The sequence below is a fragment of the Emys orbicularis genome, chromosome 4 (genome assembly GCF_028017835.1).
Source record: "Emys orbicularis isolate rEmyOrb1 chromosome 4, rEmyOrb1.hap1, whole genome shotgun sequence".
NCBI lineage: Eukaryota > Metazoa > Chordata > Testudines > Emydidae > Emys > Emys orbicularis.
In genome coordinates, this window is record NC_088686.1 from 35108343 (window position 1) to 35123500 (window position 15158).

General features: G+C 42.2%; 1 protein-coding gene across 1 annotated transcript in view; it reads right to left on the bottom strand.

Annotated features, from left to right (window-relative positions):
• The window catches only part of SPATA7 (spermatogenesis associated 7), a 73627-nt gene extending 59184 nt beyond the window's left edge, over positions 1 to 14443 (bottom strand). Inside the window, exons 1-3 of the mRNA XM_065402654.1 lie at positions 14307 to 14443; positions 2117 to 2193; positions 1398 to 1460 (exon numbers count right to left, since the gene is read on the bottom strand). Coding sequence (XP_065258726.1) covers positions 1398 to 1460; positions 2117 to 2193; positions 14307 to 14443 — 277 coding nt within the window. The remainder of the gene's footprint in view (positions 1 to 1397; positions 1461 to 2116; positions 2194 to 14306) is intronic.
• Positions 14444 to 15158: the final 715 nt, after the last annotated feature.

Consider the following 15158-nt stretch of genomic DNA (forward strand, 5'->3'; position numbering starts at 1 on the left):
CCATTGACTTCCTCTCACCTTTCATACCAGGTTCAAATTTCTCAGCCTCACCAGCGAGGCTCTTTACATTTACACTCCTGCTTTCATCTCTGCTCTTGTATCTTTCTAAACATTGCCCCTCTGACTTCACTGAAGCCTCCTGACTAGTTATCACATTTGGTTGTGTGTACAGTAGTATTTTCCATCAAATTTTCCACCATCTTGGGATCACTACTGTGGACACCTGGTTACTGGCTTTTTAACTATCATGTCACCTAGATCTGCTCTGAGCAATCACACACAATACAGTGGTTAAAATATTGGCAGATAGTCTATACTAGCACTCCCACCATTATTAGTAGTGGTAGTATGATGGAAGGAAATTTGAAGGAAAATGCTAGTGTAAATATATTATTTGTAGCCTTCTTTCTCTCATCTGCAATCCATCTTTCATGTTGTCCTGATCGCTGGAATAACTTCCTTTGTCTTGTGTGCCACTCCATTTAAAGGCATCCTTAACACACTCCTTCCACAATGTCCTCCAATGAGAATTTATATTTATAGTTTTAGAACAAATATAAATATTAAATTGAATTATATTTATTTTAAATATTAAAATCCTAAGTATCCAACAACAAATGTGAAAGTAATAAACTAGCAATCTGCTCTAACAATCTATCCTTCTCTGTTACTTTTGTGTAGTGTTCATGATCTAATTTAGACCTCTATCCTGCAAAGCATGGCTATTTAAACTTAGTCGGACTGTTCACATTTAAAGTTATGGGGGTATGTCTTTGAAGGATTGGGGCCACAGATTATAAACATCAAGAAGCAGGGGACTAGTATTTTAGCTGCTTATGAAGTGGTACGGCACCTACATAATTCAGAAATCTGGACCAGAGAGGAGATCATAGAATCAACAGATTCTCATCCAGAGCTGATCAAATGGAACCTAAGTTTTCCATCACTTTGTAAGTGATGTATACCTGAGTCTGATAATACCAGAAAAACACACATTTTATAGACAGATGTCTAATTATAAGATCATCTCTAATGTATTATTTCAGGTGAGGGAACCCTGGAGAGAACAGTCCAGGCACCATAAGAGTATCCCTTTGTGCATTCTTGTAACTATAATTTTGATCCTATTCAGTGACTTGTACAGTTTGGGTCTGATTTTAAAGGTGTTCAGAGATCTGATGCTCCTACCGTCTTCAGTTGGAACTGTGGCTCCTCAGCATCCCTGAAAATCAGGCACTTTATTTTTAACATTAATTTACACCTCTACCCCGATATAATGCAACCCGATATAACATGAATTCGGATATAACGCGGTAAAGCAGTGCTCCGCGGGGGTGGGGCTGCGCACTCCAGTGGATCAAAGCAAGTTCGATATAACGCGGTTTCACCTATAACACGGTAAGATTTTTTGGCTCCCGAGGACAGCGTTATATCGAGGTAGAGGTGTACATTATAGTCATCTGTAAAAGCAGCACATTATATCACCAGCAGATGGCACACTGTTCAACTGTAACAAGTGAAATATTTGGTGTTACTGTATCAGACTTTTACTATTAATACATGTTATTTGTAAAAAACAAAACAATGATCTAAATCATCCGTCTACCACAGGAAAACCCAAAAGACAGAGCCAAGAGGGAGATATCTTGCAGCGTTTCCTCTGAATCTTTCTCCTCAGGAGGAGCAGAGTCAGCTACACAGACCTCAGGAAATTAGCTGAAGATACAAAGCCATCTAATAACAGGCCCTATCGTTCTCCATAGACTTAGGAAGACAACGTTATGTCAGTTTACACTCAGTTCATATTTCAAGGTTATCTTCACAACGACAAAGACTAGAAATTAAAATGTAAGGCTTATATTTGGGAGCACAGGGGGCCGTTTCTTCAGGAAATTCCATGGCTACAGAATATACATAAGCTTGACAATAGAGATGTTTTCTGGGGGACTTGGATATTTTTTGGGGGGAGGGGTAAAGATGACTTGTTCTGGGAAGATGGGAAGGGGGAATAAAGGTAATAAGACTTGTACCTATCACTTCAAACAGTATAAATGCATTCTGTCTACTGTAAGAGAGATATAGTGGGTGAGGTAATATCTTTTATTGGACCAACTACTATTGGTGAAAGAGACGAGCTTTTGAGCCATACAGAACTCTTCTTCAGGTCTGGGAAAGGTACTCTGAGCTTCACAGCTAAGTGCAAGGTGAAACAGATTGTTAAGTATAAAAGTAGTTAGCATATATTCTAAGGGATCATTCAAGATAGAGTAACCGGCTAACACCTCTGCAGTCATAGGACAAAAAAGATGGGGTTAGAGTGTTACAGATTGTTATAATGAACCATAAATCCAGTGTCTCTGTTCTATACAACTACACTGCATACAACAATGGAAGATATCGAATTTAGCTGTTTGAAGCTACAACTACTTCTGTCTACTGTTGTAAGTCTGCTTTGTCTATTTAGGACCTGATCCAATACCCATTTATGTCAGTGGGAGTCTTTCCAATGACAGTCCTTCCCCTGATTTCAGTGAATTTTGGATTAGGCTCTCAAATTGTAAATTCTCTGGGGAAATAATCATGTTTGTACACTGCCTAGAACAATGGGTTCCCAGTCCTGATTGGGGACTTTTAATACAACAGCAATATAAATAATAATAAAATTTCTGATTAAAAATGAACCTTTACTACCTGTGCTTTTCTTTCCTTGTAAATATAAATGATTCCATTGTAAACACCCTTTGACCACAGTTTTAAACTTTTTGTTATCACATATGTAGAACTGAACTGGGAACTGTACAAACCAGTTTTAGCTTTATTTAGGAAATTAGTCAGATTTAAATGTGTCATTTCAGAAAATGAACTTTTTCTGCCAATAAGTACGTGGATATATATATTTGATACCTAATGCAAATAACTGCAGTAGGAAGCCACACATTTATTCAAATTTCAGAGATATTGCATTGTTCACCCTAGGTAATTTACACAAGAGTTTTGTCATATATGCAGCTTCCCAAGGTACAGAATGTAAACAAAATTACATAGGAAACATCAAAAATCAATTAGGTCCTTTAGTACACTGTTAATGCTTGTAATTGCTTCCTTTTGTGGGCTTTGCTTGTTAATGAAAGATACATTGCAGTACAGAAGGGAAAACTGGATGAGAATCATTCACATTTTTTTTCTCCAGCCAGTGGCAAGGGTGGATATCAATCATGATTTTTTGTTTGTTTAAAAAATATTTTGTTTAAATGATTTCTCCATTAATTTTTTTTTATTTACCTGTTGCCAGTTCTTACTTTCTTCCCATTTTATAGTCTTAAATTGCTAAGATGGATATTCTGTGCTTCCTTCTTAATTAGTTTCCTAATTGTTAGTAGAATTTCAGAGTTTACATAGAATTTTTAAGAAGATATTTATAATATTCATCTATACTGAAAAAGACAATTCTATATCTCATTAACATCCCTCCTGTGAGATCAACACAAATTCAAATACAAAACTGATAAGGAAGCAGCAGGGCTATTTTTACAACCAACACCACTTTCTGACATACTGAACTTCTGCACATCAAGACAGATGACACGTTTTGACTGGGCTATAGTCTTTCTTCAAGGTTTGCCGTTTGAAACCAGTCAGACTTGTATTCCTAAGTCATTTATATACCTTTGAAAACCACCTTTTTAAATGCTTAGATATTGGGTTTAGGATATTAACCTTAGGCTTCTGTTTTGACAAAGATTTTATGCTGTGAGACTGTTTTAAAAATAAAAATACAATAGTAGCCCCGATGCTGCATACACTTTTATGCACATGCTTAACTTTAAGCATGAGAAGTTCCACTAAAGATAATGGGTCTATTAATACGAGTAAACCTACATATCTACTTAAATATGTGTGGGATGAAGGCCTTGATTATCAATATTTTTCTAACATTAAAATAAGTTATCATACTAGTAGTGACATTTTAAAAAACAAAATAATTATAATTTAGTTCATTATAAATTTTATTAATAAATTAAGGCCAGAAGAGACAATTATGAGCATCTAGTCTGACATCCTGTGTAACACAGGCCGTAGAATTTCATGAAATGATTCCTGCATCAAACCCAATTTTTTTTCCAGTTTGAGCATATCTTTTAGAAACAGACATCCAAATTTGATTTAAATTAGGTTTTTTTTTGCCTGGTTTATTTATAGACTTTTTTTTGGAAAAGGGGCCCCCCCCCTTTTTTTTAGAATAGCTGCAAAGTTTAACTGCTTAATTTTTTTAGCCTTTTCAGAATTAATTTTTTACTTTTAAAAAAAATTATTTGCTTATTTTTTAAAATGACACCTTTATTAATTTAGATTTTACCATTTTATTATTGTTTGGGGGATTTGAAATTTTTATGTTCTTATTTACTTTTTCATTTTATTTTTGCTATTATGCTTTTAGGACTTTTAATTTGTTTTTTATTTTTTATTTGTTTTTATTTGTTGTTTGTTTGGGCCTGATTTTGCTTTTTTTCCTGAATCGTTTTTTTATGGACCAGGCTTTGTTCCATTACCAATTTAGCAAGGAGGGTGGGCTCTTTAACTAGCTCCCACCCCTTTTGGTCCCTTTTTTTAAACATTTTTTTAAAATTATGAAATTACCATATTACTACTTACAAAAAATACTACACTGCCCAAACGCCTATATTTTTTAGAGTTTGGTTTAACAGAGCAAGATCTGTTATTTTTGGATTACTTTCTTTAAAAACATTTTTTACACAGGTGCTATTACTATTTGCCCGCATTCTCTACCAAAAATGTTATGCTTAAACAGAGCACACGAGATCTTTTTATAGGGGAAAAGGCAACATGCCGCATTTATTGAGAATACAGCAATTAGCATATGCTTTTTAGTTACACACACACCATGCACACAGTTCCGCCAGTCGATGTTTATAGTTACTAATCCAGAGTCTGGATTAATTTAGTGGCCAGCCAGATTGGTCGCAGAGGGGAGCCAGGCTCTGTCGGTCACAATCCGATGCTTTTGGAGTAGTGGCAAGACGAACCCAAAGTCCCATGGCAAAGCACTTTGTTTTTATAGTTTTTTGTTGTTGTTGAAGTTTATGGATTTTGCTGTGTTAGTTTGTGACTGGTTACTTTTTAATTGGTGTTATTTTTTGATGGCCCAAAACACCTTTGAGAGGGTTATTTTGTTTGGTTTTGAATTAATTAATTAATTTGTGTTTTAAGGGTGCCAGCCTTCACCTTAGGGTTGTTAGTCTGCCCCCCCTTAACCATGGATGCGCGTTGATGGTTCTTTGGCATTTTAGAGTTTTTTGAGTTTTTTTTTTTTTGGCCATTTGGCTTCAAAAATGGCCTTTACACCTTATTTTTTCCTGATGCATACATTCCTTATTCACATACACAGTTTTTTGCAGAGACCTTCAAAAGGTAACAAATAGCAGTGTTTTATGTTGAACAAGAAAGGCATTATAAATTAGACTTTACTCAATTTTGTAACTGTCCTTTCCCACATTGGGGCCTAAGCCTCCAAAATTCCTTTAATTTAATTAACATAGACACCGATAAAATTCTGTTACTTACAAGGCATAAAAAGAAAATGGCTAATACTAGTATTCACTATTCTATTTATTTATTTTAATACCTTAATTCTTACTATAAAACATACATTGTATATAGCCAAAACATAACCAATTATATAGCACAGTACCCATGGTACAACACTTAGACTGACAGAGAATTCACTACATTCCTAGGTAAGTTGTTTCCATGTAGAGTTGCCAGGTGTCCGGTTTATGACAGGAATGCCCCACTGAAAAGGGACCCTGGCGGCTCTGGTTAGCACCACTGACTGGGCCACTAAAAATCCAGTTGGCAGCGCAGCGGGGCTAAGGCAGATTCCCTGCCTGCCCTGGCTCCATGCAGCTCTTGGGAGCAACTGGCATGTCCAGCTCTTAGGCACAGGAGTGGCCACAGGGGCTCCATCCGCTGCCCCGACCCTGAACGCCAGGTCCGCAGCTCCCATTGGTCGGGAACCACGGCCAATGGGAGCTGTGAGGGCAGCGTCTGTAGGTGCAGGCGGTGTGCAGAGCCCCCTGGTCCCTCTGCCTAGTAGCCGGAGGGGGGACATGCTGCCACTTCTGGGAGCTGCGTGGAGCCAGGGCAGGCAGGGAATCTGCCTTAGCTCCACTGCGCCGCCGACTGGGAGCCATCCAAGGTAAACACTGCCCAGCCAGAGCCCACACCCAAAACCACCTCCTGCACCCCAACCCCCTGCCCCAGGTTGGAACCCCCTCCTGCGCCCTAACTCCCCCCCAGAGCCCACACCCCCTCCTGCACCCCAATTCTCTGCCTAGCCTGGAGCCCCCTCCTGCACCCCAAACCCCTCATCCTCAGCCCCACCCCAGAGCCTGCATCCCCAGCCAGAGTCCTCACCACCTCCCACATCCCACCGCCCTTCCCCAGCCCTGAGCCCCCTCCCGCACCCTGAACTCTTCATTTCTGGCCTCACCCTGGAGCCTGCACCCCAAGCTGGAGTCCTCACCCCTTCCTGCACCCCAACTCCCTGCCCCAGCATGGTGAAAGTGAGTGAGTATGGGGGAGAGCGAGCGACGGAGGTAGGGGGGATAGAGTGACTGGGGGTGGGGCCTCAGAGAAGGGGCAGGGCAAGGGTGTTCGGTTTTGTGCGATTAGAAAATTGGCAACCCTAGTTCCATGGTTAACTCTACTCTCTGTTTCAGAGGTTTTAAGGCCAGAACGTACCATGGTAATCATCCTGTCTGACCTCCTGTATAACACAGGTCTGTTAAAAATGTACAATTGATTTCCAGTCTGAATTTATCTAGATTCAGCATCCAGCCATTGGATTTTCTTATGCCTTTGTCTGCTAAAGTAAAGAGCACTTTATTATGAGAATCTTTTCTCCGGGTACATACTTATATACATCATGATAGACTCCCTCTTAATCTTGTTTTACACAAATCAAATAGTGGACACCAGAATGGGACACAGTACGAGACACAATATTCCAATAATGGTCTCATTACTGCCATATGCATTGGTAAATAACACATTCCTACTTCTATTTAAGTATCAGAGGGGTAGCCGTGTTAGTCTGAATCTGTAAAAAGCAACAGAGGGTCCTGTGGCACCTTTAAGACTAACAGAAGAATTGGGAGCATAAGCTTTCGTGGGTAAGAACCTCACTTCTTCAGACTTGCATCTGAAGAAGTGAGGTTCTTACCCACGAAAGCTTATGCTCCCAATTCTTCTGTTAGTCTTAAAGGTGCCACAGGACCCTCTGTTGCTTTCTACTTCTATTTGATACTTCCCTGTTTACCTATCCAAAGCTTTAATTCGCTCCCTTAGCCACCACAGTGCATTCGGAAATCATGTACAGATGATAATCCAAAATGATCCCTACATTCTTTTCTGACTGTCTGATTTCCAAAATACAGTCCGTCTCTCCCACCCCATGTCTGACCCACATTCTTTGTTCCTAGATGTATATATGACTTTTCATTTGGCTGTATTAAAACGCAAATTTGTTCAAGTGAGCCTAGTTTACCATGCAATCCAGATCATTCTATGTACACCTCTACCCCCATATAAAGTGACCCGATATAACATGAATTCGGATGTAACACGGTAAAGCAGCGCTCCGGGGGGGCGGGGCTGCGCACTCTGGCGGATCAAAGCAAGTTCGATATAACGCGGTTTCACCTATAACGCAGTAAGATTTTTTGGCTCCCGAGGACAGCGTTATATCGGGGTAGAGGTGTAACTTACCTGTCCCCACAATTATTATTTGCCATTCCACCAATTATTATGTCACCTGAAAACCTTACCAGAAATGATTTTATATTTCCTTCCACAACATGGATAAAGATATTGAATGGCACTGAGCCAAGAACAGATCCCAGTGGGATCCCTCCAGAGACACCCTCGCTGGATGATTCCCATCTACAATTACATTTTGAAATCTAAAGTTGCATTAGCACAGATTATCAAATTATTTTTACAAACTTGAGCATGATTTAAGTCATTTTCTTAAAATTTAGTGATTTAAACACCCCTTCCTGCCATTGAATCTTCTGACACTTATTCTTTCCTATAACTGCACATTTAGGTCTTTGTTCCTTGGATATGACAGAATTTTTTTGAATTGGTTTCTGCAGTGCTCCAGAGTGGTCATTATAGCACAGTGCTTTATGGGATACTTCTGACAAGGAATGGGAGCAGGCATATAGACTTGTATACCACTCTCCCTATAGACTGTAGGCTAATCCTAGCCATGTGCTAATTGAGTGGCTGATATGGGAGTGGGAAGGGGAGCAGTGCATCTTTGTTAGGGTTCATCTTGGCAAGTACAGCCACCTTCAAAGACTCCCTCCACAACCTTGAAAGATAAACATGGACCCCAGGTCTTCTCCGTCCCCCTGATCCATCATCATCTACCAGCTGTTGAAATCCTTTCTTTCTACCTCCTGTATGAAAGAGAGATTACAGAATTCTAACAGACCAACCCAACCTCTTTTCAAGCATCTTGCACAGGACCCCACAAACCTAGGGCTGAGCCTTCACATTCCCAATCCCAAGGTCTTCAATAGAACTACTTGCGTGAATAAAGTGGAAAGAATTTTGCCCTGAATCTGTTTTTGAGAAGGAATGCTGAAGGGACAGAGTAACCTATATCTGATTACTACAATAATTAAGGGTCTGTCAGCATTTCGAACTCAGGCCCTATAATAGGATTTATAAAGTGTCCACAAAATTCTGTATTGGCCTGAAACTTAGGCCATGTCTGTATTGGTACAGCTGTGCCCCTGTAAGAGCGCTCGTGTAGCTGCATAATGCTGAGGGGAGAGAGTTCTCCCGTCGACAAAATAAAACCAACTCAATGAGTGGCGGTAGCTATGTAGGCGTGAGACGCTCTCCCACTGACATAGTGCAGTGCACAAGAGAGCTTATGCTGGCAAAATTTATGTCGCCCAGAGGGGGTATTTTTTCACACCCCTGAGAGACAAAAGTTTTGCCAACATAAGTGGTAGTGTAGACATGGCCTTAATAAGCAAGATGTCAGCCCAGGAGTTTACCACTTCCACTTATACTAGCATGATGATATCACTTTATTATTTAGAAAAACATGGGGCACATGCATGGAAGAAATCTGCAAGGTTTTGTAGTCTCCTGAGGGATTATTCAACTCCTACATGCCATTTTGGAGTCATTCACTTTAAGAGCCAGCCAGATGCAATAACAGCTTTGAAAAAGCTCAATTTCATTTGAAAATTAGGTATTAGGCTTGTTTGTGGCTGCCATATGGGATGCAAAGTGAAAAGAGCCTGCACCTACTTTTGAAGCTACAAAAAACTATTTTTAAAATCATAAAGGCGAAATTGAGCACATAGTGGTCTTAACTATGATTTTTTTATGTTTATGCAAATGGAATACAAGCATACTGGACCAAGTTCTGGTCTCAGTGAAGTCAATGACAAAACTCCCATTGACTTTGATGGGACAAAGATTTGGTCATTAATCTGACTTTAACGCGGTTAACTTTATAATTTAATATGAGATGAGCAGTGTTTGCTGGATGAGAATTCTTGTAATTTCCTAGACTTTTTGAATAAAACATATTCAATTCCAAAAAAATTCAATAATATGCATTTAAAATGAAATTCCAATTTTGCTGTGTTTGAATTTTGCATGTAATCAACTACATTTGGGTGTAAAACTGGAATGTTATGAAAGTGACGTGACTCCTACAACAGATATCAGTGTCTACCATATGTACCCTGGTAACGCTATATAGTCCATTAACTAATTAAGTACTATTAATAGGCATGCTGAATTACATGCAGGAAGCTCTTCTTTACATCTACTATTAATGCCCAACAGTGTGCTAGTTTTCTCAGTGCTCCAGGACAAATAACCTACTAACTCATTGCATAAACAATGTAAAATGAACAAACTGAAAGATATTTATGTTTTACAGTTAAAAAAAATCCCAAACAAAAAGCAAAATAACACTACCCAAAAAAACCCTAACTGATTACTTTCTAATCAATCAATGTGATGAATGAAATAATCTTGTGTTAAACTGACTCAAACAAAAGGACAACGAAAGCAAATTTTGAAAAAATTCATGAATTTTTTTTTTCCTAATTAAAAGCTTCAGTTTGCTGACTGGGGAAGTTATGGATGAAGCACTATTGCTCTTGCTTTGCGACAATTGCAGAAACTGCTGGCTGTGTCAATCAGTGGTTTATTTATTAACGGAAACGAAATAGGAAAAAATAAATTAGTTTAAAAGGTAACTGAATCTGAATGCCCAGAAAAGTTCAATGGGTAGCTGTGTTCTATGTTTAAAGCAGTGGGTCTAAGCATCTTAGGGTATGTCTACACTGGCAAGTTTCGGCCCCACAAGTTATACCACTTTTATTAAAATGCTGGAATTAATAAACAGCTGTTGCGTGACCACACTGTGCTCCTTGTGACGCTGGAGTGCATCCACATTAGCAGCTCTTACACCGACAAAGACAGCAGTGCATTGTGGTAGCTATCCCACTGAGTACCTGGATGCAGGGTGCTTTGGGAAGGGTTTGCAATGCCTCATGGGGCAGGCACAGCGTCACATGACGCAGGTTTCCCAATTCCATTGTCCCATGGGCATCCTACTACATTGCTAGCTGCTTTTCAACTGAAGTGTGTGTGTGTGTGTGTGTGTGTATGAAGCGGAGGAGAGAGACAGTGTGTTTTGGGGGGACAGAGAGTGTGTCAGCATGCTGTCTTGAAAGTTCAGACAGCGGCAGGAAACAACCAGTCCTGAGGCAGGAGGAAACCCCGACATCAGCCCTGGCCTCCCTCTACAGGAATCTCTCTCTCACACACACACACACACACACACACACACACACACACACACACACACACACACACACACACACACACACACACACACACACACACACACACACACACACACACACACACACACACACACACACACACACACACACACACACACACACACACACCCTCTGCCTCTGGGTTTAACAGCATGAGCCTTCCACATTCATGGTTTGCTTTGTGCCCCAGAGCAGATCAGCACAGCACACAATGGCTGTCAGAAACCACGCTTTGAAAGGGGAGGGGCGCATGTCTCCAGGGCAGCTGAGTTCAAAACAATGAGCAGAGCAGTCACCTGAGGCACTATGGGACAGCTCCAGAGGCCAATTACAGCACACAAAGCAATCAAGTGTCTACATTGGCAATAGAGCGCTGGAGCCTCTGCACAAATAGCCTTACGACTCTCATGGAGGTGGGTTTTTGCAGCGCTGCAACCGAGGAGTTTCTGCGCACAAAGTGGCTTAGCAGTGTGCACACGCCTGCAGTTTGAGTGCAAAAAGCTGCTTTACTGCGCAGAAACTTGCCAGTGTCAACTTGCTCATCAGCATTTGGGGAGAAGAGGCTGTCCAGTCCCAGCTGCACGCCAGCTGCAGGAATTTTGATACCTACAGACAGATTTCACGATGCATGACAGAAAGGGGCCATGACTGGGATACATTGCAGTGCAGGGTCAAAGTTAAGGAGCTGCGGAACACCTACCAAAAGGCGTGGGAGGCAAACCGCCGCTCCAGTGCTGTGCCCACGAGCTGCCGGTTCTACAAAGAGCTGGATGCGATACTTGGTGGCGACCCCAGCTCCACTGCGAAGGCCACTGTGGATACTTCCGTGGCTTGCATGCCAGTCGAGAGTGGACTGTGCCAGGAAGAGGAAATCTTGGAAGAGGATGGGAAGGAGGAGGGGGACCCAGAGGCAGAGGACGACTAGGAGGTCAGAGATGCATGCAGCCAGGAGCTCTTCTCTAGCCAGTCACAGCTTTCGGAGCTTTGCGAAGTGCAAACAAGAGAGGAGGCCCCTGGAAAGTGGCTTTGATTTTGGGAATCGCTGAAGCGAGTTGTCTGGGGCAGGAGGGTTGCAGAAAGCAGGCTTGTGTCTGTATGATGCGTGTACCACCACATGCCTAGTCTGAGTGGCGGAACAGGGTGCTGATTGACTCCCTCACTTCATGGAGATACTGGACAATCCGCTGCCGCAGGTTCTTTGGCAGAGCTGCTTTGTTTCTTGCCCCATTAAGGGTAACTTTCCCGCACCACTCTGCCGTCACTGCGGGTGGGGGGACGGACACCATTGCTGCACAGAGGCGAGCCGCATAAGGGTCAGGGCAGAAGCCGCAGTCTTGGAGAAGACCCTCCCTTGATTCCCTGCTCACCCTCAGCAGCGAGATATCTTCCATAATGAACACAGCCTGTGGAAAATGTGGGGACAGTAATGATTATAAGGCCCCCCCACACACACACAGTGCTGGCTCTCCCCAAGAGCCACGTGCCCAGTGTACAGTACGGTCCTGGAACACTGATTTCTCCTGCCCCTGTGGTTACTCACCATTTTTGGGGTCTTGTGGCTCATATGTGCTTGCCTGGGTTCAACCAGTTAGTGACAGGTATGTGAATAGTGGCTGTGTTTTAAATCACTGAATCAGTGGTCTGTGTGTTGCAAACAATACTGCTTCTGTAAAATGTTGCATTTTGGCTTCAGAGATATGACCTTGGGAGCCCAGCCTCCCTCTTTATTATTGCCGGCTGAACAGCTGCGCAGAATTAGAAAGCAGCCACGAAGAACTAAAGAGGACTTTCTGCGTGATGTCATGATGCACTCCGCGGCCAAAAAACAAGAATTGAAGGACTGGCGGGACAGTGAGAAGAGGGATCGAAAGGAGAACACGGCACACCAGAACGAAGCCACGGAGCGGATCTTAAACATTATGGAGCACCAAGCGGACATGCTCCAGGCACTACTAGCACTGCAAACCAAGCAGCTCCGCGCCCGCCCTCCCCTGCAGCCGCTGTCGCAAAACTCTTTCCCATGCGACCCCCAGACACTGCCAACGACACTCTTATCAACCTCCTGGCTCCAGTCTGTACCTGCGACATTCCACTCCTCCACTGTCACTGTCCAGCACTGCGGACTCCCAGTACCCACTGCACTCAGCACCCGTTGCTCTGCAATTAGGCCCTGCTGAAGTACAGTACCTGCTGCACTGTACTCCAAAGAACAAGGTTGCATATGATACCTGGACATACACAAATCTTTAACTGTCCCAGGACCTCCCCTCCTCCTGAGACCCTCCCTTCCCCCATTCCCCACAGTGCTAATGTGTTTTTCTGTTTGTCTCTCTCCTCCAGTTGTTGTTTTTTAATAAAATAATTGTTTTGGTTTGAAAGCAATCTTTATTCCATTAACTGAAAGCAAACAGAGCCCTTCAAAGCAACAGGCAATTTTCTTAAACCTTCACAGTGCATCACATGCACCAATCTCAATCATCTCCTAGTATTACAAGCACTGCACTCTCGAGCATAGCAACAAATATTAGTGACTTTCAGCTTAAAATTGCTGCCTCAAGGCATCCCTGATCCTTATGGCCCCGCGCTGTGCCCCTCTAATAGCCCTAGTCTCTGGTTGTTCAAATTCAGCCTCCAGGCGCTGAGCCTCAACGGTCCAGCCCTGAGTGAAGCTTTCACCCTTCCCTTCACAAATATTATGGAGCGTACAGCACACAGCTATAAGAATAGGAATATTGTCATCGGCCAGGTCCAGCCTCCCATATAGGCAGCGCCAGCGGGACTTTAAATGGCCAAAAGCACACTCAACAGTCATTCTGCACTTGCTCAGCCTGTTGTTGAATCACTCCTTGCTGCTATCAAGGTTCCCCGTGTATGGCTTCATAAGCCATGGCATTAAGGGGTAGGCAGGATCTCCCAGGATCATAATGGGCATTTCAACTTCCCCTACGGTGATCTTCTGGTCTGGGAAGAAAGTCCCTGCTTGCAGCTTCCTGAACAGGCCAGTGTTCTGAAAGATGCGTGCGTCATGCACCTTTCCGGACCAGCCTGCGTTAATGTCCGTGAAATGCCCACGGTGATCCACAAGCGCCTGGAGAACCATAGAGAAATACCCCTTCCGATTAATGTACTCGGTGGCTAGGTGGGCTGGTGCCAGAATTGGAATATGCGTACCATCTATCGCCCCCTCCACAGTTAGGGAAGCCCATCTGTGCAAAGACATCCACAATGTCATGCACGTTGCCCAGAGTCACGGTCTTTCGGAGCAGGATGCGATTAATGGCCTGACACACTTCCGTCAACACGCATCCAACAATCGACTTTCCCACTCTGAACTGTTTAGCGATCGATCGGTAGCAGTCTGGAGTAGCCAGCTTTCACAATGCAATCGCCACGCACTTCTCCAACAACAGGGCAGCTCTTATTCTCGTGTCCTTGTGCCGCAGGGCTGGAGCGAGCTCATCAAACAGTCCCATGAATGCGGCTTTCTTCATCCGAAAGTTCTGCAGCCACTGATCATCATCCCAGACGTGCATGACGATGTGATGCCACCACTCAGTGCTTGTTTCCCGAGCCCAAAAGCCCAATGGGACTCAATGCTCAGTCTAGAAGATACCATCAGAGATGCTTAGTTTTGCAGTTCTCAAACTGTGGATTTATGTCTCCAGAGGTAACATGCTTGTTAACAGCAAAAATGTTTTTAAATAAAATAAATAAATAATATATAAAGGTGAGAAATACAGACCTCAACTCTATTGTCCCTCTGCAAATTTGTGTACACAGAGTCAATCGCTTACCTCTCTCTAAAAGTGCAAAGTTTCAAAAAGTTCAATGAATAGAAGATTGTTGGGGGCAGAATAGATCTGGACAAGGAGATGAAGACTGGAGATAAATGTGAGACGCGAGGGACATATGCTTGTTTTGTTAAAATATTCTATGTTTGCAGTTGAAGAAAAAAATCCAGAATACTTAAGGTTGTTGTTTTAGTTAAATAAAACAATTTAAATGTCTGTCTGGTGCCGCTCTCCTCCTAATACAGCATGGCAAGAAAATCCTCCAAATATTAATGATTAACCTGTTGAATTGGAGATAGTTCACCTTCCAATGACTTCATAAATATCTGCTTCAATTACCTTTGGTAAATGAAATAACCAAACAAACATTCATTTTCTGATATAGCTGTAAAACTAATCTGAAAAGTTTTCAAAATAAATCACTGTTTAAAAATGTATAGTGTGTACCTTCTAAAAA